This window comes from Anguilla anguilla, chromosome 1 (genome assembly GCF_013347855.1).
Source record: "Anguilla anguilla isolate fAngAng1 chromosome 1, fAngAng1.pri, whole genome shotgun sequence".
Taxonomy (NCBI): domain Eukaryota; kingdom Metazoa; phylum Chordata; class Actinopteri; order Anguilliformes; family Anguillidae; genus Anguilla; species Anguilla anguilla.
This window is the reverse complement of record NC_049201.1, coordinates 52,895,494-52,922,143: the sequence shown is the minus strand read 5'-3', so window position 1 is coordinate 52,922,143 and position 26,650 is coordinate 52,895,494. Positions and strand designations below refer to the sequence as shown.

At 44.8% G+C, this 26,650-nt stretch overlaps 1 protein-coding gene across 5 annotated transcripts in view; it reads left to right on the top strand.

Annotated features, from left to right (window-relative positions):
* usp45 (ubiquitin specific peptidase 45) overlaps nt 1-26,650 on the top strand; it is a 40,474-nt gene that overhangs the window by 2,840 nt on the left and 10,984 nt on the right. For all 5 annotated transcript variants that reach the window (XM_035379075.1, XM_035379065.1, XM_035379083.1 and 2 more), the window contains exons 3-9: nt 34-203; nt 456-556; nt 1,546-1,646; nt 12,825-12,973; nt 16,068-16,163; nt 17,932-18,062; nt 25,558-25,645. In XM_035379075.1, the coding sequence (XP_035234966.1) occupies nt 34-203; nt 456-556; nt 1,546-1,646; nt 12,825-12,973; nt 16,068-16,163; nt 17,932-18,062; nt 25,558-25,645 (836 nt within the window). The remainder of the gene's footprint in view (nt 1-33; nt 204-455; nt 557-1,545; nt 1,647-12,824; nt 12,974-16,067; nt 16,164-17,931; nt 18,063-25,557; nt 25,646-26,650) is intronic.

Here is a 26,650-nt window from a genome sequence, read left to right as displayed (position 1 = left end):
TCCATCTAAACATGTGACCATTGCCTACCCCAGGGTTGACTTGCCAGCATGTCAGCAAGGCAGTGGACCTGAGCTCGGTGAAGAAGGCTGTCATGCAGGGCCTGTGGTCTGTCTGCGCCGAGTGCCTGCGGGAGAGGACTGTGCACGACGGGGACGCCACGGGGTCCTTCGACATCCTCCTGTGTCTCAAGTGTGGCTTCCAGGTGAGTCACGCACTCTTTGAGCTGGGTTGAGGCACCTGAGGCTGCAGGTGCTGGTAGTGTGTCATTTTGGTCATCCCTGCAGCCGTAAGGATTTTTAATGGCTTGATGCTTTATTGAGTTCAGATTCTTGATTCCGAACATATGGTATGTAGATACGAGATAATCTCTCTCTCTCTGTCCCCCTCTCTCCCACTCTCCCATCTCCCTCCCTCCCTCCCTCCATCTTCCTCAACCCCTTCTCCCTGCCCACAGGGCTGCAACCAATCAGAAGGTCAACATGCCACTAAACATCAGCAGGCTTTGCACCCAGAATCCCACTGTATCACCGTGAGCCTCAGCACGTGGAGGGCCTGGTGAGCTATAATAATGCGTCTACAACATTTAGACAATGTTTATACAACACACATACAGCCATAACTAGGTTTAACCATGCACAGTGTCTAACTCAAGACATGGCAGGTTTGGTGAGATAATACAACATTTGCATAACAAAATTCTGGTGGTTATACTACCACAACTAGTCTTGACCCTGCACGCGCATTTCACCACCAGCCTTAGCACCTAAAGGGCTGTGTGAGTTCACAGAATTCATACATATTTGTAAAATGTCATCCCATCCCCATGCAACAAAAGATTACGTACTGTATTTTCGTCAAGATAATTGAATTTGTGTGACTTTTTCTTTTACCTAATTTATGAATATGAACTGATCTAAGTATTGTAAATAGTGCATGTGTCTTTCTTCATTTAAGGCATTTTTCAAGTCTCTGTGATGCTCACGTCTGGAGTTGTAAAGCCTTAAATAGAACACCCTCTTAATGGTCATTCACTTGATCAGAATCCAATTGAACAGAATCGTCTTTCATATGTGGAAGTGAAAACTTAAGGCAGCTAGCCCCCGAAACAAGCAGGATCTGAAGATAGCTGCAGTACAGGCCTGGCAGAGCATCACCAGAGAAAATACTTAGCACCTGGTGTTGTCTATGGGTCACAGATTTTACATGCAAAGTATATGCGACAGTACTAAACATGACTTTCATTTACATAAAATGAATATGTTCCTAAAATTGTACTGCCCTGAAATGAGGGCCCTATGTATAAAAAGTGCTGTGATTTCTACATGGTGAAACCAAAATGTATAAAAATACATAAAATAAATGAGAAGAAATTAGGAGTGCTGCAAGTTACGTAATTCCAAGCATGTTACCATTATATCTCCCTTCACAAAACGCCTGCGGCTGTGTGGAATATCAGGTAGCAACAATATTTATGCAGCATGTAGTGTCCACAAATTGTAATATGTTACGTCATACTGAGACCTGACAGTTTCTTCTTCTGACAGGTGCTTTGAATGTAATGAGGAACTGTCCACTCACTGCAATAAGAAGGTCCTGGCTCAGACTCTGGACTTCCTACAGAAACACTCAACGAAGACAACCTCAGGTACAGCACACGTGGTTCCATGTCCAGAAACTGCAAATGCTCTCTTTCATGCCCAGGTTCTGCGTGCACAGGGTTCTGTGCTCAGGTACAGCACACTCAGGTTTCCATGCTCAGGTACAGTACACACAGGTTTCAGTACTCAGGTACAGTACACACAGGGTCCAGGTTTGACACACACAGGGTTCCCTGCTCATGTACAGAACACACTGGGGTCAAGAGCAGTATGTGTACTCGCTATGGACAGGTTCAGGCTTGTAGGTTTGTCATGGTAACTGGGATCTCAGTTAACCGGTTGTCTCTGGTTAACTGAGGTATACCATTCTGGGTATACAGGCTTTCTCAGGCAGCACTGATATGATGCACATTTTTCTTCCACCGAGTAGTCTTTTTTTCTGTGTGGAGTATGGTTACTTTAACCCAGGAGAGTCCACTCTTATCCGAAAAGGGTGTGGGTGTAGGTTTTTGTGCTAAGCACTACAACACCTGATTCATCTAATTGACTAATCATGGTCTTCAATCAAGACTTTAATAAGGAGAATCAAGTGCGCCCACATTTGGCCCTTTTTGGATAAGAATGTCCACTCTTAACTTTAACTTTAACCCTCTTAGAGGAGACCTTGTTGAAAGTGGGGCACTTGCTTGTGACTAGGATCACTGTGGCATGCTTGCCCCCCCTAGTGGCTAATACCAATAGCTACACATATTTGACAGTTGACCAACCTTGCCTAATTATTAGTCATTCATTATTTATGTTTGAAATAATCATATTATTGTGCAAATGTTTATTTAGTCAGTACATTTGCTATTTAGTAGACATTCTTATCCAGCTTTTTCTTTCACATTTTGATTAGAAATGTGGAATAAATATAAATATTGTAATATCCACGTTGCTGTGTTTTTTGTGTGTACATATGAAAGGCAGTAGGGTGTAGTACTGTGTGGTTTAGTGGGTGTGGGTGGCACACAGGTGACTTGAGAGGCACAAATGTCAATTCCAGATTGGAGGAAAGAAATGTGTTTAAGGTATGTGTCTTGCATTTTTATCTGGGTAGGCTTGGTGAAATAGACAAGTTTTACTCATATCAGCCAAACATTAGGTGTGATGAATGGGCAAGCTTTTATTTGTATTGAATAGTTTTGTTAATTGACATTTATTCTGTTGAATATAAGTTGAGAAATTGTACTGTAGTTCTCTGTTTAACCGCTTAACCACTGCCCCAGAGGTGGTGCGAAAACATGTTTATGATATTCAGTGTCTTTGCACTGGTTTTTGTTCTTGCTTGAACAGTTCAGGAGGGTGCTAAACATGCACTGTACTAAACTCAGCACCAGCACCATCTCAAAGCAATGCATATAAAAAAATCAGAAGTTGAGGAAACATCATGGCCTGGCCTGTTGGTACTTTGCTGGGAGTAAATACTGCGGTTTGTACTGTGGGTTGGAATGAATCAATTATGAATGAATCAGCTATCAGCTATCAGCTATCACCAATTTGGACCAGCCACCCGGGTTGCTGCACAGAAGCTGTTTTGGATCAGCGAGTTGGAATCACCCAGGGGCAGATGTGTCAGATTAACAGCCAGAGTGGGGGTTTGGCCAGGTCTGTCTGCTATAAGTGCCAAAGAATCTTTAAGGACCACAGTGGGCCAATTAAAGTCTGGTTTAAAGTTTCATCCTTAAGATGCAGTTTCCTCTAGCACATCCCCGTCGCTGTACTGGGTCCGCTCCCCTACTGGCCCACTAACGCCATTTCAAGCAACAGCCGTCTTTTACCCACGTCTCCTGTTGAAGCACAAACCGCACCTAACTTGGCAATTTAGCTGGTCTTTAGTGCATAGTTGATTCATTGTACATTGGGTATGATGTAGTGGTATTTACTGGATACAGTGGGTATTGTACAGTATAGTGTACTGGATACAGTAGGTATTATACAGTGTAGTGTACTGGATACAGTAGGTAATATACAGTGTAGTGTACTGGATACAGTGGGTAATATACAGTGTAGTGTACTGGATACAGTAGGTATTATACAGTGTAGTGTACTGGATACAGTAGGTATTATACAGTGTAGTGTATTGGATACAGTGTGTATTACACAGTGGCATTTACTGTATACAGTGGGTACAATACAGTATAGTGTACGGCGTACAGTTGGTATCATACAGTGTGGTTTACTGTATACAGGAGTGTTGTCTGTGCAGTTTGTTTAAATCACTGTAATGCAACTCTGAAACCCCAGCTGAGGTAAATGAAAGTGTGTCTAAAACCAGAATGCATTGCCCCCACCCCAGTGATGGTAAATACAGAACTGTGGACAGATAGCCTGGTTTACATCTCAAATCTTGGGCAGTGGTTGCAAATGCAGTATGGCCTGAATAGGTGCCGCACCCGAACGGCCTCCCTTTTCTCCCATCATGCCTCGGGCCTGACGACGACACCGTTGAACCTGCGAGGTTCTCCTCGGCAGCATGCTGCTCGGGACGTGCTCCCACTGTGCTGGAGAGCAGCGGCACCAGGCGGCCCGCTCTCCCGCCGCCCCCCCGCCGCCACCCCCCCCACGCCGCTCCTCTGCCTTCTGAGCCCGTCGCAGTTGGGCCGCAGAGCGGGAGCGGCGCTCCAATTACGTTAGCGCCGCCTGGCCGCTCTCATTAATGGCATTAGCCGCTCGAGCGGCGCTCCCTGGCCGGCTTCCCTGAAGAACCGGAGCAGCTGTGCCGAGTCCAGACCGTGTCCCCGGCCTCGTGTCCCCGGCACCTCTGGGACCCTCCCCCCCCACCCCAAAACCCTCTGCCCCCCCAAAGCTAGGCTCATGGGATCCAGGGCCCCGGGTTGGACAGGGACGCAACATGGCGGGGGGGTGTAACCAGGCTCTGCGGCTATGAAGCACCCCAGCGCGGGGCCGTGTACCGAGCGGCCCTCCTCGCTGCCTGTCACATGGGCACGTGGTGGCGGCCGACAGCAGGGAGTCTGCCAATGGGGCGCTGAGCAGCTCGCTTAACAGGTGCAGGGTTTTAATATGCACCGGAGAGAAGAAAACCTTGGTCCCATTGGGAGAGATATGAAGTGCCACGGCGCATTTACATTACATTGCTGTTAATAGGGGAAAATTCATCATACATAACAGAGCAATGCATTTAGCAGTTAACTGGGTCTTCTAGTTGCCTTTTTTCTATACTGTACTGTTCTCTATAGAATTTTCTCTATGTACTTTTCATTACACAATGCATACTGAATATACAAAAAGAGCAGTAAGAAAGAAGTGTACAGGTAAAGAATCTAGTCAGTGATTGTGTTATTCTAGGAAAACCTTACTGTAGCTATAGAATACTGTATTTTACAGGACCAAGGTCTATTCGTACAATCACAGCAAATGTTTGCTCGTAAATAATACTTAAAATTACAATTAAACCGATCATGAAGCTTTAGCATCTCGGCGCAAAATGTTTATTGTGATTCAGGGACAAATACTACCTTTTCTGAGCGTTCTCTTACTGGATTTGTTCTGAAACGGACCTTCACTATTCACTCCTTTCTCTGGAATGAACTGTAGACTACCCTGCCCGTCAGTGTCGAGCAGAACTCTTAATATGAACACCCTCCATGTGTCCTCCGGTTTTATCTAGTCCATGGCTTCTCCATGGTAACCACATTTTTATTTTTCAAGGAGTCCTAGTCTGGATGGGAGGGGAGGGGGGGGGACGTGAGTGCAGGGGGCAGTTTTTGAGCTGTTTGGGGGTGGGGGCAAAGTGGCCAGGACCCCCACTGTAACAGCCTTCCTAAGCTCTTTAATTTACCTGTTGCCATTATTACTAGGAGATTGTTCGTCACATGGTTGAAAAACACAGAGAAACAGCTCGCATTGTTGCACCAAATAGACCACTGCTCATCGAGGAGGCTGGTGAAATTGCATTTCAGCTGAAGGCCAGGTTTTAGTCGGAGATTGTTGTATATTTTTTCCCATATACCCTCCGCACAAAAGGGCCCCAGCAAGAATTTAGAATCCATAATAGTTTTGTACATCAACAGCTTAGGAAAGAAAGAAAATCTATTAACTGCGCTCTCACGCACAAGGCCTTGTGCTCAAGTACCTGAGTCTGGTAAAAAGAGACTTGACCTCAAAGAGACATCTATGGGTTTGAAACACAGCTGGGATTCTTTGTTGAGGAAATTAAAATGTTTCCCTGAATAGGCATCAGAGCCTGGCGCTGAGGCATTTTGGCCATTATTTTCTGCTATTGATTTTTCATCCATCCTATTGAGTTTTTCTAATTATTCCGGAAAACATTGCCGCTGCGGAGAAGCACACATGAGGGGGAAGCCGGAGAGGAGAGAAAAACAAACACATTGTATCGCTCTGTGGCGGTGGTGGTGCAGATCCCGTTTTTTAGGACATAATTTGTTGATTTTTACAAAGCTTAAGCTCTCCCACCTGTAATGAGGTGGCGATATTTAGACTTTTGTTTGGCCTGCTCCCTGCTCCCTGCTCCGTCCTCTCACGTGGTCAAAAAGGAGGAAATGTGAAGTCCGCTGGCTACAGAGCTGGTGACTGAGAAATCCATGGCATGTGCTATGTGGACAGGGCCATTGTCATTCTGGAACATTCCCCTCCCGATAGAAAAGAAATGCCAATATGTTCTCTCTATTGAAATTTCTTTGATTCATTCAAATGTACCTAAAAATGTTTTATTGAGAAAGCCTAAACAATATAGTAACAAATTGAAGTAAAACATTTTAGGTTCTTTTTTCAGTGCAAGTGTGCCAAACCCATACCAGGAAAATGCACCACCCACCAATACAGAACCACCACAGCCTTGATCTGTTTTTAAGCCAGCACTCAGCCCCGTAGGCTTTTTCAGTGTTCACCATTCATCCATTTGTCGAGAACATAGTGAAGGATGATTCCTCTGACCTCATCGCATTTCTCCTCTGCTCGGTAGTATTTCCTTTGCTTCTTGCGCCATTCTTTATGCAAACGCGCTGCAACTTAACTACGTCCTGCCCTGTTGAGATCTTGACGAGCCGTCGTTGATGGAGCTCCCTGTCTGTGCCCTAGATTGAAATTTGCATTTGGTTAATTTGGAGTTGCTCACCTGTTTGTCCTTGTTCCTCAAACGAATGCACAAACATTATGATCCAGGAGTCTGTGCATTAGGTTCTTTCTCAGTCACTGAACCGCACTAAACTCACTACACTGCACAGACCAAACCGCACTGAACTGACTATACCGCACACACTGAACTACACTAAACTCTCTATACGCACACACTGAACCACACTAAACTCTCTATACCTCACTCACTGAACTACACTAAACTGACTATACCGCACACACTGAACTACACTAAACTCTCTATACCTCACTCACTGAACTACACTAAACTCACTATAACTCACACACTGAACTACACTAAACTTGCTATGCCACACACACTAAACCACCCTAAACTCGCTATTCCACACACACTGAACTACACTGAACTCACTATAACTCACACACTGAACTACACTAAACTTGCTATGCCACACACACTAAACCACCCTAAACTCGCTATTCCACACACACTGAACTACACTGAACTCACTATAACTCACACACTGAACCACACTAAACTTGCTATGCCACACACACTAAATCACCTTAAACTTGCTATTCCACACACACTAAACCACCCTAAGCTCGCTATTCCACACACACTAAACCACTCTAAACTCACTATTCTGCGCGCACTGAACTACGCTAAACTCACTATACCGCACGCACCAAACCACTCCTCCTTCCTCTTATTCTTCTTCTCCTTCTTCTTACACATGACACACTGAATGTCCATAATCCACACTAACTGACATAAGGTACTGAAATGATTTATATTTAGTTAAATATAACTTATTCTGTTCGACGTGCCGTTTTTTATTTATTCATTGTTTTGCGGGCAGACTTGTGCCCGGTGCAGGATGAAAGTCCAGGCATGTGTATGAAAGTCCAGGCGTGTGTATGAAAGTCCAGGCATGTGTATGAAAGTCCAGGCGTGTGTATGAAAGTCCAGGCATGTGTATGAAAGTCCAGGCGTGTGTATGAAAGTCCAGGCATGTGTATGAAAGTCCAGGCGTGTGTATGAATCACGGCAGCGGCTTCTCTGGGCCTCAGATGCAGAGGAATGGAGATTTTCATGCCCTGGAGTCACAACAAATTAATAAGACATTTGGTGCGCTGCTCGTCTTTCCCCCTGACTGCCCGTCATCTGCAGCATGAGAGCAGCAGCGCTCAGCTCCGCTCATTCGCTTAATTAGCGACATTGCTAATGCGTGTCTTAAATGAGCTCTTAAAACCGCGTACTTTTTGCAGAGAATCTTCTAGAATGGGGGGGATGGGGGTGTGTTTGGTAGTCAAGCAGAAATAAAGGGTTGTGTTCATGCCAATGATTTTGCATCCTGCAACGATACGACCAGAGAGAAAGACTGAAAAACACTGGATAATACCAGGCAGTTCAGTTCTGGAGGCACTTTTAGTGCTGTTGTTCCCTGTATTTTCATATTTCTGATTGTTGGTGGTAGTTTTTCTTGCATTGTTTATTTGCTTTATCTTGATTAAGTTTACGGATTTCAGCTAATCTAGAAAGTGGGGGGTTTTATAGATATGTGAAAGTGGAGCAGGGTATTTAAAGTTGAAGCAGTGCCTGTGTCCACCTCTGTCACCTATGTGGAGATCTGGGGTAGGTGTGTTGGGAGGCCCCATTCTGGGCAAAGGAATTTGGGATCCTTGAGTCTGCCCCTGGGATGGATGGGGGTTTGGGGGATCGTTTAGTCTGCCCTGAGGAGAAGTTGTCCACAGTGTCACTGCTGCACATACTGGGTGGCTGAGCATGGAGAGCCAGGTGGTGCAGCCGAGCACAGCACAGTCAAGCGTGGACGCAGTGCATGCCCACATTGGCCTGCGCTCACTGCTGCAGGGAGGGGAAAAATCTGCTTTTCCATATGCTTGTGAATCCCCCCCCCCCAACCCCCAAACCCTCTGCCCCCCGCCCCACTCTCCTGCACAGATGGCTCCCTGAGCATTGTTTACCCTGAGTTCCTGTCCCAGATGCAGACTGTGACCATAGGCATTCCCATTTCTCCCTGCCCCCCCTAACCCCCAAGCTCTCTCTCTTCCTCCTTTTCCTCACCCCTTTTCTCTCTCCATCTCCTACTCTCTGTCCTGTTTAATCATCTCTTCTTCACTCAGTCTCCCTGCCTTTATATTGTCCTTCACTCATTCCTTCTAACTGAACCTCTCCATACCCCTGTCCTTCCTGCTCTCTTTCTTTCCCTCTTCGTCTTGCTCTCGCCGCAAGCCCATGAAATTAAAATTACGTTCATTCGTACTATAAACATAAAAACGGTGTTACCAAAGTAGAAGTATCGCAATGTGATTCCCCGTAATAGAATAGCACGCAAATACAGTAGCTACAGTAAATAAAATGGATGTAATGTTTGACTAGGATAAATTGTAATTCTTAAATGAGAAAAGTGTGGGGATTTAATGTGTGCTGGAGGTGACTCGCTGGAAGTCTGCGTGGTGGAACTTCTCTGATCCTCTCTGAGGAGGATGGGCTGGTTACATGTGTCCTGTAGCTCAGGAAAGTGTGGGGTACGCTTTTTTCCTTTTTTGGCAGTAAGTGGATTTAGCCTCCCTCAGCGTCTCGCATTTTGTGATTACACGGGGCTCTGTCTTGACATCTGCAGTGCGTTCCTCCCCCTCTTCCCCCTCCCTCTCCCCTGCTCTGTCTCTCAGGGTGAACACTTGTTTGCTCTCCCCTCAAAACAGATGGCTGCTCCCACATGCACAAGCATACAGATGTTCTCTTCGGGGACAGATGTTAGGATTTTGCACAGCAGACCAGACAGTCGGACAATTCACAATTGGCTCCTGTCCATTCGGGTGACGGGCCCTTGAAGTAAATTGGCTGAAGATATTTACTGTTAAATGTATGAATCAGTGAGAGTGTATTTTTGAGTGGTTTGTGGCAGTGGGCTTTGTAATCGGTAATTCATTTGAGGCAGCGGGAGTGGGGCCACAAGTCTGGCCGTGCTTCGGTAGAGTGTTCAGGAAAGATTAGCAGTCTGTTAATGCGTCTTTTTTGAGTCCAAATGGTTCTAGTTCGGCTGAAATGGTATTGACGCGTTTTGCTGGTGGTCAGTGTGTCCATCTCCCACTAGGCATATCGGGCACTGCATCAAGGACCCCGCCTTCTAGCCCTGGGCCTCACCTTCTCGCCTTCCTTTGACAGCAGAAGAATCAGAAGGTGACACTTTTGGCGGGGACCCCAAATAATTTTCTCCCTGGAGACCCCAAATATCTTGGACTTTGAAGGAGTTACTCATTAAAGGGTGCCTTCTGGAGCATGCAGGAAGCAGGAGATCCTGTGCTAGGGGTTGTGTAGGGTAAAGGGTAGGACGGGAGTGCTCTGTGCTGTTTTTTTGTTCTGTCTCTCTAGAGAGGAGATCAGAATTCAGACCGTCAGAGCCCTGCTATCCGTGCACCACCTTGTCCTTCCTGTGCGCCGTTAGCCTCCTGCGCTAACACCGCCATTCCTGCGCGCGCGCGCGCGGTGCCCTTTGTCATCTCCCATAGAGACGCTGTGTATGCCAGCGACTGGGTGATACTATGAGTGATAATGTGGCAGAGGCATGGGTAATGGCCCCTTTCATTTACAGGTCCTGCTGGAAGGCGTCGCGTCAGTCTGTGGAGATTGAAGAAATTCAGGAATCTTTTGCTCGGTTTGACTCTGGCACATAATGTTGAGCTAGAGAGGGAGAAAATGTAATTCTTTCTTCCTTTGTGTTTGCGTCTCTCTCTCTCTCTCTTTCTCTATCCCTCTTTTTCAATGCAAAATCCAATTTCAGTTTGCTTTATTAGCATGACAGCCATACATTTGTTTTGGCTTACATTTATTTTTCACATAATTAAAGAAGGGAAGAGATGACTAAATAACAATTTACATTGGTAAGACACAAAATGAACTACTTTCTCTTTCTTTGTCTCTCTCTGTTTCGCTTTCATAGTGAAATTATTCTTCTATTTAACTGATGACAGCAGTTGTCCTTGAAACGCAAATAAAAACAAATCAATTAGGTAATCCCTACAGCACCTTCCAATCCCTTATCCAGTAGAGACCCAGAGCTGGTTCAAGCCTGATGCAAATGAATGTGCAGAGCTCATGGTTAAACGAGTTCACGTTCCCTTGAACCGTAAAGGGTTCTCAGTCTTATCTCCTCGGTGCTGTTGCTCTGTGAATTAATGCTTAATGCGCTGGAACACTACTTGCCTTTCCTCTCACACACTGCACCGTGCGACATGATGAGAACTGATGGCCGGAAACACAGAAAGTGTGTTCATTGTTTTTGAATTGTGAAAACACGGAAAGTGTATTTATTGTTTTAGAATTGTGAAAACACAGAAAGTGTATTCATTGTTTTAGAATTGTGAAAACACGGAAAGTGTATTAATTGTTTTAGAATTGTGAAAACACGGAAAGTGTATTTATTGTTTTAGAATTGTGAAAACACAGAAAGTGTATTCATTGTTTTAGAATTGTGAAAACACAGAAAGTGTATTAATTGTTTTAGAATTGTGAAAACACAGAAAGTGTATTCATTGTTTTAGAATTGTGAAAACACAGAAAGTGTATTAATTGTTTTAGAATTGTGAAAACACAAAGTGTATTCATTGTTTTAGAATTGTGAAAACACAGAAAGTGTATTCGTTGTTTTTGAATTGTGAAAACACGGAAAGTGTATTCATTGTTTTAGAATTGTGAAAACACAAAAAGTGTATTCATTGTTTTTGAATTGTGAAAACACGGAAAGAGTGTTCATTGTTTTTGAATTTTGAACTGCAACCACCCACTCAGTATAACACCACACCCCCCAATGCCCCAAACACAATTAGGATTCAGTTGTATTGCTTTTTAGAAATGGCCCCTGGTTTTCAAACTGTTGTTCAGTAAAGCCATAAAACATAGCCTGCAGCTTGTGTAATAGTACATGAAGATTCATGTAAATTGCTAAAATTCCAAATTTTTCCAGTAGCGGGAATTGGTGTTTGCCAACCGTCATCTGAAAAACTTGTGTGCCCACTGAAAAAAGTATATGCTTCAGGGACACCAGGGAGGCAGAGTACTAAAAAAAGACCCAGCCCCATAGTTAGATGCCATAAGCCTCCCCAGACTAGTGAGTGTCATCCCAGGCAGTTGTCACTGCGGTTTCTCCCATGTGCCTTTGTGCGGACGTTTTTAAATCTCTCCTGAGCGTGCTCGCCGGGCTGTGGGCTTCTCGCGGTCGGACGTTAGTAGCAGCTGGGCCCAGCGTCATTATATCCTGAACCAGCGCAAGCGCCTCCAGCTGTCATCTGCTCCCCCAGGTGACCGCGTCCTCCCCCCAGCTGCCGCTGAAAGGCGTTAGCCTACTTACAGCAGGACCATCCGCAGCCTCTGCCCCTGCAGACGGCCGGGGAGCCGCCCCGCACCCCGCCAGCGCGCCCCAAAAGCACAGTTGTTAGCTTTTCCAGGACCTCATGCAGTTCTCTGGCGGGTCCATAGTTTGGGCTTCAGGCCTGCTTATGGACTCTGACCCTGGTAACCGGGTTGGAATCCATTCAGAATCAGAATGTTGTTCGTCGGAATCAAAAAAATAAATGTTTTTGGAATTAACAAAAAAAAATAAAAAATTCAGGCCCATTCTTTTATTTGAGAAAACGTCAATATTAAGAGAATGGAATTGGAATAGAAATAGTTTCAGGGGGAGTGAATTTTGATTCCTTTCAATTCCATGTAATTACGCTTTAAAAAAAAACTGAATGTTATCATATTTATGATATATCATTGCAGTAATAATACTGACTGTTCAAGGATTCAAATGTTATTTTACTGGCTGTATGGCTGTATTGTAATCATGGCTCAAAGATTTCCTGTGGTTGATTTCACATTTTTGTAATTGTTCTTTCGTCATTTAATTTTACAAATGCCTTCTGTCATTTTGTCCGTGTCAGTGTCTGAAAGTCTGCCTACTGAAATGAAGCCAGCGCATGCAGTTTAAAACAATGCAAGAAAAAGCAGTGATGAGATTGAATATTTTGATGACAGTTCGACACCAGTCAGCCTTTGAGGTTCTTCCGATTTACTGCTGTGGTCTGTCCCATCTCAGGAGCGACGTCCAAAATAATCAGACTTCGAGAGGAGCCCACAGAATGTACGGACACCCTGAAGGGAAGGAGCCCGGTCAACAGTACTCTTGTCCCAGTCAAAGGCATCAACAACCTGGGGAACACCTGCTTCTTCAACGCAGTCATGCAGGTAGGGCCACAGTTCTTCAGTGCAGCCATGCATGTTTAGTCACATGTTCAGTGCGTGTGGACGTCAGTACCTGAATGGTGCCATGCATGCATGTCTTTGCAATATGGATGCGCACCAATTTGTTTGTGTATTTGGATGCATGGGTGCGTGCATGTGTGTGCGTCTGCTTATTTGCTTCTGTGTGCTTGTGTTGCATGCAGGGTAGTCCATAAGTATTTGGACAGTGACAAAATTCTTGTTGTTTTGGCTCTGTACTACAGTACATTGGATTTGAAATAAAATTATGAATATGAGGTTGAAGTGCAGACTGCATGGGGTGACATAGCTCAGGAGGTAAGAGCGGTTGTCTGGCAGTCGGAGGGTTGCCGGTTCGATCCCCCGCCCTGGGCGTGTCGAAGTGTCCCTGAGCAAGACACCTGGCCCTAATTGCTCTGGTGAATGAGAGGCATCAATTGTAAAGCGCTTTGGATAGAAGCGCTATATAAAAAATAAATTAAAAAATGCAGTCCAGACTGTCAGCTTATTAAGCCTAAATTAACACACAACCTCTGAGCTTTGCCTCTCTGTAGAGCACCTGAAAAATCCAAGCCACACAAACAGGAAATTCCACCTTCCAGCTTTCCCGCTTCATTGGCAGACCACCAAACGTGAAAAGTAAAAGACTACCGTAAAGAAAGATATGGCTACACCAGCATAACCTCATAGGGCTCCTTTTTTCTCCACTCTCCATTTTTGGTGCAGGTTGATACTCGTCTCATCTGTCCATAAGACTGTGGTCCAGAACTCTACAGTTCTTAATGCACTTTTTAGCTAGCTAACCTGGCCATTCTGTTCTTGAGGGTCAGCTGTGGTTTACATCTTGCGGTGAACCCTCTGGTAGTCTCTGACACATCTATACCTACATCCTGGAGGGTGTTCATGATCTGTTTGACAGTTGAAAAGGTTTTTTCTTCACTATGTAAAGCATTCTTCAGTAATCCATTACAGTGGTCTACCAGGTCACTTGTTATTGAGCTAAACCGTGCGTTCTTGCTTCTTAAGAAAGTACAGTGCAATGAAAAAATATTTGCCCCCTTCCTGATTTCCTCCATTATTACATATTTGTCTGAATGGTTTCAGATCTTTAGACAAAATGTAATACTAGACAATGTTAAACTGAGTAAACACAAAACATTTTTTAAATTATTATTTCATTTATTTAATGAAAAGGTTTATCAAGCACCCATATCACCTATGTGGAAAAAGTAATTGTAATAGTTACTCAATAAATGAATTAACTAAATCTAATTGTTAATTAGATTCAGCTAATTGAACACAGCCAGGCTTGTTTGCAATCAGCCCTGTTGAATCTGAACCTCACTCATATTGAATGTTGAGAGACAACAGCAACAGATTCCAAATGCAAATGCCACGCCTAGAGTCTAGACCTCTAGCCCTTTTGTTAGCATTCTTGTGCATGAACTCACAATGTTAAGATGCACAGCTGGCCTAGGATCTACTTAGATGTCCAATTACTTTTTTTAAACTTTTTTTCCTAAAATGGGGGGCTATATATAAAATGGACTGTAATTCCTACATGCAGGTACCCTTAAATTTGACAGTATGCCTGTCAACTTCATATTCATTGTTAAATTTCAAATCCAGTGTGGTGGAGTACAGAGCCAAAATAACAAAAATTGTGTTAGTGTCCCAATATTACAGACTGCATTGTGTATGTGTCCATGCATATGCCCCATTGTCTCATGGATAGATTTGGATACTGGAACCTGGTAGCACTATGACACTGGTTCCTATACATTTGGCACCTGCCAGACCCAATCGCAATGCAGATTTATTGTGCTTCATTTCGGTGCCGTCTCATCTAATGTTACACTCACTCTGTCGACTCAGTCAGTGACAGCAGGTACCATTAGGAAGCTAGCTAACGTTAGACTCGGTGAAAATGCCAAAAGCGAAATTGTCTAAAGTGTGGCTATCATACCCAAAAGCATTCAAACATTAGGACCTGCTTTTACAATAAAAAACGTTCTTTAATGTTGCCATTTGCTTCTTATTTTAAAGAAGGTAGACAACCGATTCAGGGACTGTTTAGGCACCGTACTGTTTCAAAAGTACCATTTTAGTACTGGTATCGTCAGAATATAAACGATTCCCGTCAATACACATGGATGTGTGCATGTACGTTTGTGTGCATGTGCGCATGCTTGTTGAAGTGTGTTGGTGCCTGTGTGCACAAGAGGCATTGTTTCCCCTAGTCGATGTGGCCTTGCTCGCCGTTCTCCAGCAGTGAATGCCTTTGTGAGAGAGACTTTTATTTAAGCCCCTTCTGTCTGCAGAGGAGTCCACTCTCTATAGACGCATTGGATTGAAACAGAAATCCTATTAGCTCCTGCATGCTGCTGGGGTCATGTTTGGTGGTTTGCCAGTGAATCGGGAAGCTTAACCTGAGGTGGAATTCACAATATTTCCTGTTTGTATGGCTCGGATTTTTCAGGTGCTTTACAGAGGCGAGGCTCAGATATACAGCCCAGTTTCTATGTGAATGTGCTTAATTACAGAAAATTCATTGACTTGACACTCCAAACCAGTTCTCGTGATATATGCACAACTGTGGTGGAACGTCGGTGTGTATAAATCGTAAGAATCTCAGGGCTTGTCCTGGTTTATTCCTTACAAATATTTGTGTGTGCAGTGTTTCCCCTGGAAATGTTTTATTAGTGGGTGGTGGTTTGCACGGGCGTGGGGGCGGGTATCTTTTAGGGGCATACAGGAGCCAGTCTTGTCTTCACACCCTCTTGTTGGTCAGGCATGCCTTAGCCCGGTGGATCTGCTGCCTTTATAACAAAGCTGAGGCTTTAATAAACATAAGGCTCTTTTTTTGCCTCACTACATGTCAAGAGCACTCGAGAGTTATTCCTTTTGCCTTGAGGTCCATTGAGAATTTTTACGAACGTTTGACAAAGTGCTTTTCATAACAGAGAAAGGTTGGGATATGTTAAGACACATGCCGTGTTTTGCAGGGCAGAGTGTTTCCTGAAAGATGTCTGGTATTCTTGCGCGTTGAGAACGTGCTGTGGTGAATGTTGTCTCGCAGAACCTGTCGCAGACGCACGTGCTGAACGACCTCATTCTGGAGATGAAGGAGAAGGGACACAGGCTGAAGATCTGCCCCTCACCGGAGACCAGCCTGGTGGGTCACCTTCACTTTTGATGAGTAGCACAATCGCCCCTCCAAAATTGAACTTGTGTGCAGCGCAACAGGATGATCTTAAATTTGTAGCATTCTAAAAAGCTAAATGTGAAAACAGCTTAACAAAAAATATATAACTTTGAGGGGAGAAAAAAGAAAATATTCCCATGTGTAGGGCACCATAGGACTGAGCAATGGTGAAAAGGAATAGTTCATCTGTTTTGAGTTTTTTGTTAATCCATTTTGTGAAAAACCGCCCTGATAAGGCGGCTTAATGAGCTAATTTTGAACAGAATATTATACTAGAGAACTAACTAGAGTCAGAGGGTGTGTAAGATAAATCCAGAAGTTTTTTTTTTTAATTGTCAGAGCCAGGATTTATGCGAAAGCAAGGAATTAGTGTAGATTAATGGCATAAAATCATCATGAAGAAATTCATTTTTTATTCAGGTAACAGAGGTATGTAAGGAAATACTGTGGTGAAAATGTATTCCAAATAACTAGACTAGATCCCCAATTGAAAGTGAATGGAACCAATTGAGCTTAGTGTGGCTTAATGGCCAATAACTGATCTGAAAGATCTCAAGTAAATGTAGAGAACCCCATCCTATGACCTAATGACCACTAAAAGGAAAACACAAAGTTGCATCCAGAAGTGCATGTAATAAATTAAAGAACTGGTAAATTGCTGTAGAATTACCCAAAATGAGAGCTTAATTAATGTGGCTCACTGACCTAAATATGAGTCAGAATGAAATCAAATTAATATCAAGTGCACTCCATAATGAGACCTTGCTGTGAGAACAAGAGGGCAAAAGGGCAACACATTAAAAAAATTATCAATAAACATCAAATTGAGGCAAAAACAAGTGTAGTGTAACTTAATGACATTAAATAAAAATTAAGAAATGAATCTTTCAGAGAGGAGAGGTATGGAAGGAGATGGTATGTGGTGAAAATTTTAAGTCAAAATAAAACCAGTGTGTTGGACAAAAAATCTTCCCCAAATATCCCCAATTGAAAGTTAGTTTAAATAAATGTTTACCCTTTATATTCAATTAAATACTGTAAAATTGCTGCAACACTTAAAATAAAGGACAACAAACATATACAGGCAGTTTCAAACCAGTGGATTATTTTATGAGGTTAAAACAGTATAAATTCTTTCTGCATGTCAGATTAACACTTGACAAGTGCATATGCTTTTTGCTTCTTTTAGAGTGCCAATTTATCTAAACTGAGTATAAAATTTTCCACAATGCAATGGACTTATGATTTATCTTCCATATAAAAATGATGACAAAATACCGAATATATCCGAAACCATACCAATTTGAAAAAACCTGTTGTTAGAAAGTTGTTGTTACCGTTCACAGCTACCGAATTATTTATGGACTTTGTTCGTAGCTACAGGATATTCTGAAGTAAAATGTTGGTTCTATTTGACTTAGATCAGCTGGGTAGGTTACACTTACACTGTGACTTTATCTCATTTCTATTGGTCATAACCAGAGCTTGAGTTCTCAGGGCAGCGATGTGCCCCACAGACCAGGGCGAATCTTTACTGTATGTGTGACTGACTGTGCCTGGGACACAGTCACTTTTGGGGAGGTTATGTATATTTGAACTCACGAGTCATGAAGGCCCAGTTCTACACTTATGATCAGACATTTCAAATGGGGTGAAAAAGAAGCAAGTGGGTAGAGCATGCTTTGCAAGACAAATAGAAATGTGTGTAACTTTGTGTGATGTCTTTCTGTCTTTCCAGGAAACGCTAACAGTCATCCTGCCCAGCCCAGAGCCTCTCACCTCAGCTATGTTCCTGTTCCTGCAAAGCATGAAGGATGCTGGGAAGGGTCCTGTTTCGCCCAAAGTACTTTTCAGCCAGCTCTGTCAGAAGTGAGTCCACAGGCAACCTTCAACCCCTGTTTTAACCACACCATAGAAAACTTACAACCACCCCTTTAACCACACCATAGAATACCTACAACCACCCCTTTAACCACACCATAGAATACCTACAACCACCCCTTTAACCACACCATAGAATACCTACAACCACCCCTTTAACCTCACCATAGAATACCTACAGCCACCACTTTAACCACACCGTAGAATACCTACAACCACCCCTTTAACCACACCGTAGAAAACCAAAACCACCCCTTTGACCACACCATAGAAAACCAAAACCACCCCTTTAACCACACCATAGAATACCTACAACCACCCATTTAACCACACCATAGAATACCTACAACCACCCCTTTAACCACACTGTAGAAAACCAAAACCACCCATTTAACCACACCGTAGAAAACCAAAACCACCTCTTTAACCACACCACAGAAAGCATGTAATCACCCCTTTAAACACTTCCTAAAAAACATGGAACCACACCTTTAAATTGGTGAGTTTTTAACCACACCTTTTAGTCACAGTACTCTACCATGCATAGAAAACCTGATAGCACCGTCTGACACATTGTTTGGATAAGCTGAATAGTAGCGAGTTTAACAGCGGTGGATAATTTTTTTTTAAAGCTACCAGTAATTGGACATTTCGGTGACATTATGGATTGCAGGTCTGTATTCATAAATCACAACAAAACAAATTTTCAACATACAAAAATGCTAAGTTACTTATAGCATGGTCTATAAGTCATTAATTAAAACTTGTTAAATCTAGGCCGTTAAAAGTATTGATATCAAAATAAGGCCAAGTTAGAACAAACTGTATTGGCTATCTTAGCTCACACACGTTAAACAAGCTTTATTCCAAGACAATGCTCGCCTATGTTTCCTAAGTTACATCATTTCTTTTTGTTTTGTGTTCTGAGTAACTGGTAATGATAATTAAATCTGGAGAGAGATATGCAAACACACACATTCATGCAAACATATATACATTCTAGCTCAAAGAAACACATAGGTGTGGATTCAGTCATTTTTCTTTTACCATGAATTATAAATAAATGGCATTGTTTGGTATATTTTAAAATGGATGATGGTAAGTATTTTTAATAGATGATGTTGTCTATAGGCCTAACTAACATTAATTAAAAAATTTGGCATTTGTATGGTAGCTACAGTACCTTTGTTAAATAGTTAACACTAGAAATGCCACAGCACTCAATTTGACACTCAGTTTGTCACTTGAAATAAATCGAAGGGTGCCCCTTCATGATTTTTCCTAAACGTATGTACTGAACATTCTGATATGACTTGAATAGAAATATTGCATTAGGAAATAAAGTTAGAAACACTTAATGGCCATGAACAGTCAAATTGATCGTCATTTATTTTGCCTGTGTGCTTGATCATTTTGATCGCTGCATGCACAGTTGAGGCCAAAAGTTTACATACACCTAAGCTAAAGACATTCAAACTCAATTTTTCACTACTCCACACATTTCATGTTACTATACATGTCCTGTGTTAAGTCAATCAGGGTATCTACTTTATTTCCATAAGAGGTCATTTCAAAATAATAACTATGAGACAGATTTATTTGAGCTTTTATGTACTGTATCAGATTTTCAGTGGGTCAAAAGTTTGGCCGATTGTATACCTGCCATCCCAATAATTATGCAAGTACTGAAATGTTTTGCATTTTATGTATGATGTGCATGCATATCAGCAATGTTTTGCACGAGTTCATTGTTGCTTATTTTAATGGTATTGTTTCAGTTTTCCTTTAAATTGTGTCCTTGGAGATTGTTTCGTGGGGTGGGGATGGGGATTCTCCTCTCTATAAGGGGGACACTCTCAAAGGGGGGCTAGGTGTAGTACCAGGGCTGGTAGGCCAAGGCAGGCATTTACCTTATTTGTTTTTGCTTATTTTATTTTTGTGTGTGCGCTTTCTCATGTTCAATTAAAATAAATTTTGCACCTTCTTTTAAAAAGCAACTTTGTGCATTGGCTCACGCCTGCTTAAGCCACAACACCATACTACACTTTTGACACGCAGACATATCTGTCTCTCTCTGAAGATGGATTCTAATGATGTCATGCACATCGTATCTGAGCATCTCATTGGCTGGTGGACGGTTGCACTTCCTTTAAGTGTTGGAGACAGGTTGTTGTAACTTTGCAGCCCTGCATTGCTTTACATGGGGGTTAAATTATACTTTGAAATTGTAGTTGAGCAAGGTTATGGAGTGGTTGCTGTCATATATTTGCTGTAAGTTTGTACAAGGTCATAGGGTTGTTGTACGGTTGATGTGATGTTATGATGATGGTTTTGCTGGAGTGTGGCAGTAATGTTGCAGACAGGTTAGTATGCAGACACCATTGCTACTGCTGTGATATCAGGGCGCAGCCCGAGGTGGTTGGCATGGCAACCTCCTCTCATTGGGCCACAGCTCTCACCTGCTCTGGAGTCAAGCTGCCATGGCAACCACTTCAGAGCGGAGAATGGTGCCGACCTGCCGGGGCCTGCCGGCTGCGCCCGCGCGCTCGGTGTTCCGCCACACGCCTCAGAGCGCCGAGCCGCGCGCCTGTGCTGGGGGGCGCTGGCTCCCCGCCGCCGTGCACCTGCGGCGTGCGCTCAGGTACCCAACCGCTAACGCCCCCCCCGTTTACTCTGCCGGGCTCCTCACCTGCCCCTGCCCCTTCACCCCTTCATCCTGTTCACACGGTAGCCCAGCGCGCGCGTGCGTGTGTGTGTGTGTGTGTTTGTTTGTGTGTGTGTGTGTGCGCGTGTGCGTGTGATGGCCTGAGGGTCGCATGCTTTCCCCTGTCTGGCCAGCTGGACGGGTCTGGCTCGGGACAGCGCCAGGCCCAGCAGTGCCAGGGTCAGTACCACACACTGGGCTCTGGTGCCAGTTAGAGACGCAGCTTGTAACCAGACCTGCCGCCCCCCCCCCCACACACACACACACACACACACACACGCACACACACGCACTGCTGTTAATCTGCTCCTCATACACCATGAACATGCGCGTGCATACGTAATCATGCGTGCGTGTGCTTCCCTGTTCTTATTTCAAGTCTTTGTTTGCGGTCCACTCGTGCATGTCTGCGTCTGGTGCACACGCATTCATCTGTGTGTGCGCTTGCGCCCGTTTGTGCGTTTGCGTTTGTGCGAATGCGCCCTCGTTTTGATTATTCGCGTTTGTATTTCCTGTAGGGGGTTTTTTCTTTTGTTTGTTTGTTTGACATTTATTCTCCATTTTTTAATAACCTGAACTTTTGTCTTTTTTTTTCTCTATTTGCCGTGCTCCTGGTGGAGTGTTGACCAGGTCTGTGAGTGTGTGTGTGGGGGGGGGGGGGCATTCCTCCTTCCCCGTACTCCTCTCTGATCCAGCGCGAGGCAGTGGCATTGAGGCGCACACAATAGCAAACATTTTGCATTATGGTCTCCCCCGCGCCACTGTTCCGCAGGGAGGCTGGCACAAAGGAGCTCACGTTATAGACATGCAGCGCGGATTTTTTATTTATTTATTTTTTTGCCTTTTTTCCTTTTAAAAGATTGAATTTAGTTCAGATTTTATTAAACCTGTGAGCGTGGAAGAAAGGATAGTATAGCTTTAAAGGGATTCATTTAACTGGTTTCAACATGCAAGAAAGGAGGCGGCCCATTATGGAAGCAAATAACTGGGCCATTGAAGCTATTAATGAGATTTTTCTAATGTTCTATTTCTAGGTGGATCATATGAGAAATGATCACCGTGTATTTGTATTAGGGGTCAGCACGCGCATGCATGCATTTGCAGTTTGTGTCCATGTGTGTCTGTTTCTCTGTGGTGTGTGTTTTTGCATGCAGGCTTCTGTCTGTGTGAGTTTGTGGAAAATGGAGAGCCAAATCAAGAAAGAATTAAATAAAATATAGCTCACTGTATGTGTGTGTATGTATATGCAGTGAACACCATAATGTTTGGGACAGACATTTTTTCTTTATTTGTCTCTCTACTCCACAATTTTAGATTTGTAATCAAATGTAGAATTTTGCCAAACCATGTAGAAATGACAGCACTTTTTATGCGTAGTCCCCCCCATTTCAGGCCATCATAATGTTTAAGACAGATGACTTCACAGGTGTTTCTGATTAGTCAGGCATGTTCAGTTGCTTCCTTACTGCCCATGTTGTGCCAATGAATGTCAAGGAAGCCCTTATGAGGCTGACAAATAAGGAAAAACAGCCAGAGACATAGGCCAAACCTTAGGCTTATCGAAACCAACAGTTTTAAGTGTCATTATGAAGAAAGAGTGCACTGGTGAGCTCAGAAATCACAGAGCCTATATGTGTGTGTATGTAAAATGTATTTCGTTTTTGCACGCTGTTGAGTGTGAGTGCGTCCATGTGCCATTTGTTGGCGAACGTGCGTATATTTGCAGATGCGCGTGTGTGCGTGTATGTGGGTGCACGTGTGTTTTCGTATTTGTGTGTGTGCGTGTGCGTGTGTGTGTGCGTGTGCGTGTGCGTGTGTGCGCGCGCGCGCTCTGCGCTCTGACTGCTTGGCGTCTGGTACTAACTCATCCGCTGTTAATAGCGTTAGCGCTGCAGCTGTCCCTCGGCTGCTGGGGCCAGGCCGTGGCCATGGCTGCAGGGCCCTTCTAGCTCTCCTCACGGCCCCTCTCTGAGTGCTGCGATGCGTCTGTGCCCCCCCCCCCCCCCCACGCTCCCGCTCAACTGTAGTCCCTTAAAGCCGAACCCTGCTCCTCTAACTGCCGCGCAAGTGTGCTTTACCTCGTAGAGGTGGTGCCCTGCGTCAGGTCTTACTTCAGTACAGGCAGGAGGAGGAGTGCGGTCTGCACATTCATCACAGGCTAAGTGCTGGGTGAGTGGAGTGTGCTACTCTCCCAATGCATTCTGGGTAAACAAGGCTCCCTTTACCAACTAAACTGGGCACTGGGGAGGTAGGGACCGTGTTTTTTTTAGTTCAGTCATTTTGCTGTATGTCTCTCTGATTATGGCACTGAAACATTTGTGCTGAAAATCACAGCAAAACTACCTGAACGAAAGACTACACATGCTTAGTCAGTTTTGACTTGAGTTATATTACCGTAGTATTCCCAAATACCATAAATTGTTGTCCTTACTTGGAGGCCTTATTTTGCATAGCGTCATCCTTATGAGAAGTTGCAAAGTTATCACTTTAAAACAACCTGTACAATGTGTCTGAAGAGCAGATTATTTTCTTGCGTAAAAAGAAAGCAGAATCAGAGAAGATATGTGCTTTACACAAAAGATGAAATGGTGTAAGATCCAGTATGAAAGATTGCATGGGTCTGTGGGTCCTCTTTTCCTCTTTAAATGGACCTGTGTAGCAGTTTTAGCGACTCTATGCCCCACCGGTCCATGTTTTGTTTTGTACGGTTGTCTCTGTACGGCTTGCACGTTTCTTTGAACATGACGTGGGTGGTTTGATGTTTTTTTGTGTCACTATGGTAGAAAATGGTAGGTGAAGAAAACGATAAAAAGGTGAAGTGAACAATAGGGTTTCAGCACCAGGGGCCCTCATGGTAGTGTGGGTTGTGGATTTGGTGACTGGGCCCCATTGAGTTCAAGTGAACTTGAGGGAATGTGTATCAGGACAGGGCAGGGCGTGACAGGGCATTTGAGCTGCACCACCATGCGTCCTCTCTGCCCTCCGTGCTGACCAGCTGCCTGCTCAGCTCAGACCTGCTCAGTGACCGTGCTGTCAGCAGTGCCCAACAGGTTGAGCTGCTGCAGTGCCAGCCTCACATCTGTCCCTGCATCTGCTCTGCTCCACGGTCAGGCTCAAGGAGAACTGCTCTGTGCACATAAGATGCCATGCTCCATTTTCACCTACAGCTATAGCTCCACCTGCTTTTGCCCCATGCTCCACCTTCACCTACAGCTATAGCTCCACCTGCTTTTGCCCCATGCTCCACCTTCACCTACAGCTATTGCTCCACCTGCTTTTCCCCCATGCTCCACCTTCACCTGCAGCTTCTCCTGCTTTTGCCCCATGCTCCACCTTCATCTACAGCTTCTCCTGCTTTTGCCCCATGCTCCACCTTCACCTGCAGCTTCACCTGCTTTTGCCCCATGCTCCACCTTCACCTGCAACTCCACCTGCATTTGCCCCATGCTCCACCTTCACCTGCAACTCCACCTGCAGCTCCACCTGCATTTGCCCCATGCTCCACCTTCACCTGCCGCTTCACCTGCTTTTGCCCCATGCTCCACCTTCACCTGCAACTCCACCTTCAGCTCCACCTGCATTTGCCCCATGCTCCACCTTCACCTGCAACTCCACCTGCAGCTCCACCTGCATTTGCCCCATGCTCCACCTTCACCTGCCGCTTCACCTGCTTTTGCCCCATGCTCCACCTTCACCTGCAACTCCACCTGCATTTGCCCCATGCTGCACCTATGCTCCTGCTATGCCCATGCTCCACCCATTTGCCCTACCTGCTGGGTCACTGGGTTGGTGAGAGAGAGAGTACAGAGTGGGTGGTGGTTGGTGTGACAGGGACAGGAGAGGATGCTGGAAGGCAGGAAACAAAACGGCTGAAACAGTGACACCAAGCCATGAATCCCCACGCACGCACACACACACACACACACACACACCGCCGCACGCACACATACACGCGCACTCACATACACTCAGATACAAAGGCCAACGTGAATCTCCGTGCTCTCATAAATCTACGGTGTCTTTCTGTCTACCTCACGCAAACACAGATCATTTATCAATTATAAAGCGAGTGTGCTTTGTTTTTAATGTTCTGAACGCATGCAAACAGATGCAGTAATTCCTGATAAATGATGCTTTAGTGTTAGCGCATAAAATAACAGAAAAGCTCTTTGCAGTCCTGAGAACCTCTGAAGGTTGGCAGTTTTTGAAGTAAATAAAAGCGTGCAAAATAGAAAAGTCCTTGGAACGCATGAAAGTATATGCATTTGGACCTGTGTGTGCGCATGCAACCAGTTTCTGTGAGTTTGTCTCTCTTTTGTGTTTCTTGTTTCTTCAGAAGGAAAATGCCCCTGACTATGCTTTGTGTCATTGCTGTGTTCTGTGTGTTTGTGTGTGAGTGTGCGTGTGTGTGCGTGTGTGTGAATGTGCGCGTGTGTACATCTCTCTGTATTTCATTTGTTTGTCTGTATTCACAGTGTGTCTCTCTGTGTGGCTGACCGCATTTTGTGTATGTGTGTGTGTGTGTGTACATGTATGTGTGTGCGTGCGTGTGAACATGTATGTCCGTGTTTTTGACTGTATTCTATGTTATTGTGTGTATCTGTGCCTAAGTATAATTTCAGTCCATGTTAATTTAAAAAAACGTCATTGATGACAATACACAGCCGTGTTTCCATGCAGAAAAATGTGTTTAAAATGCAAACGTTTATGAAACTTTGTGTGAAAATAGCTGATGAACGTGGTCCAGTGTCTGACTAAAGCCCCTGTGCTCCCCCCCAGGGCCCCCCGGTTTAAGGGCTATCAGCAGCAGGACAGCCAGGAGCTGCTGCACTATTTGCTGGACTCCATGAGGGTGGAGGAGACCAAGGTGAGAGCCTCGCACCACTGCGCCCTGGTCACTGCTACATGGCCCCGCCCCTGCGCACACCGCTAACCCTGCAATGAGTGGAGCAATGAGCTGCCAATCATCAGTTGTTTCAACCAGTGAAAAGGTTTCGGCCTCTATAGCAAAACGCAATGGTTGGTTCAAATCCGGTGAGTCAGCAATGGCACACGGTAGCTCCGCCCATGCTGCCCCTGTGAAGACTCATCCTCCTACCTGTGGTCAAACATCCTTGGACTTGTACATGTTACCTGGTTGCGGTGGTCACTGTCGTGTGTGTGTGTGTGTGTGTGTGTGTGTGTGCGCGCGCCTGTGTTTGTGTACGTGTGTGTGTGTGTGTGTGTGTGTGTGTGTGCGCGTGCCTGTGTACGTGTGTATGTGTGTGTGTGTGTGTGCGCGTGCACGCGCCTGTGTTTGTGTACGTGTGTGTGTGTGTGTGTGTGTGTGTGTGTTTGTGTTTGTGTACGTGTGTGTGTGTGTGTGTGTGTGTGTGTGTGTGTGTGTTTGTGTTTGTGTACGTGTACGTGTGTGTGTGTGTGTGTGTGTGTGTTTGTGTTTGTGTGTGTGTGTGTGTGTGTGTGTGTGTGTGTGCGCGCGCGCCTGTGTTTGTGTACGTGTGTGTGTGTTTGTGTTTGTGTACGTGTGTATGAGTGACGTGAGCAGGGAGCAGTGCCCCCCAGTGTAAGCGTGTTTTTGGGGGGGCGCTGCATGGGGTGGCCTCGGGGTGTCAGGTGTCTGAGTGGGGTTAGTTGAGACCAGACCAATTACAAAGCCATTCAGCCCCGGATCCACAGATCCACAGAAGCGGCCAGCAGGTCCCTGTGGCCAGACGCCGTGTGGCCCCCGGCCAGGCTGGGGATGGGCGTGGAGCCCCCGGATCCATTCAGACCTGTGAACGATGGCAGTTGTGCCACTTAGGAGACTGCAAGTGCGTCATTGTGCGCCTGGGAACCGCACAGCTGCTGAATGGGGCTTTGTGTTCGAGTGTCA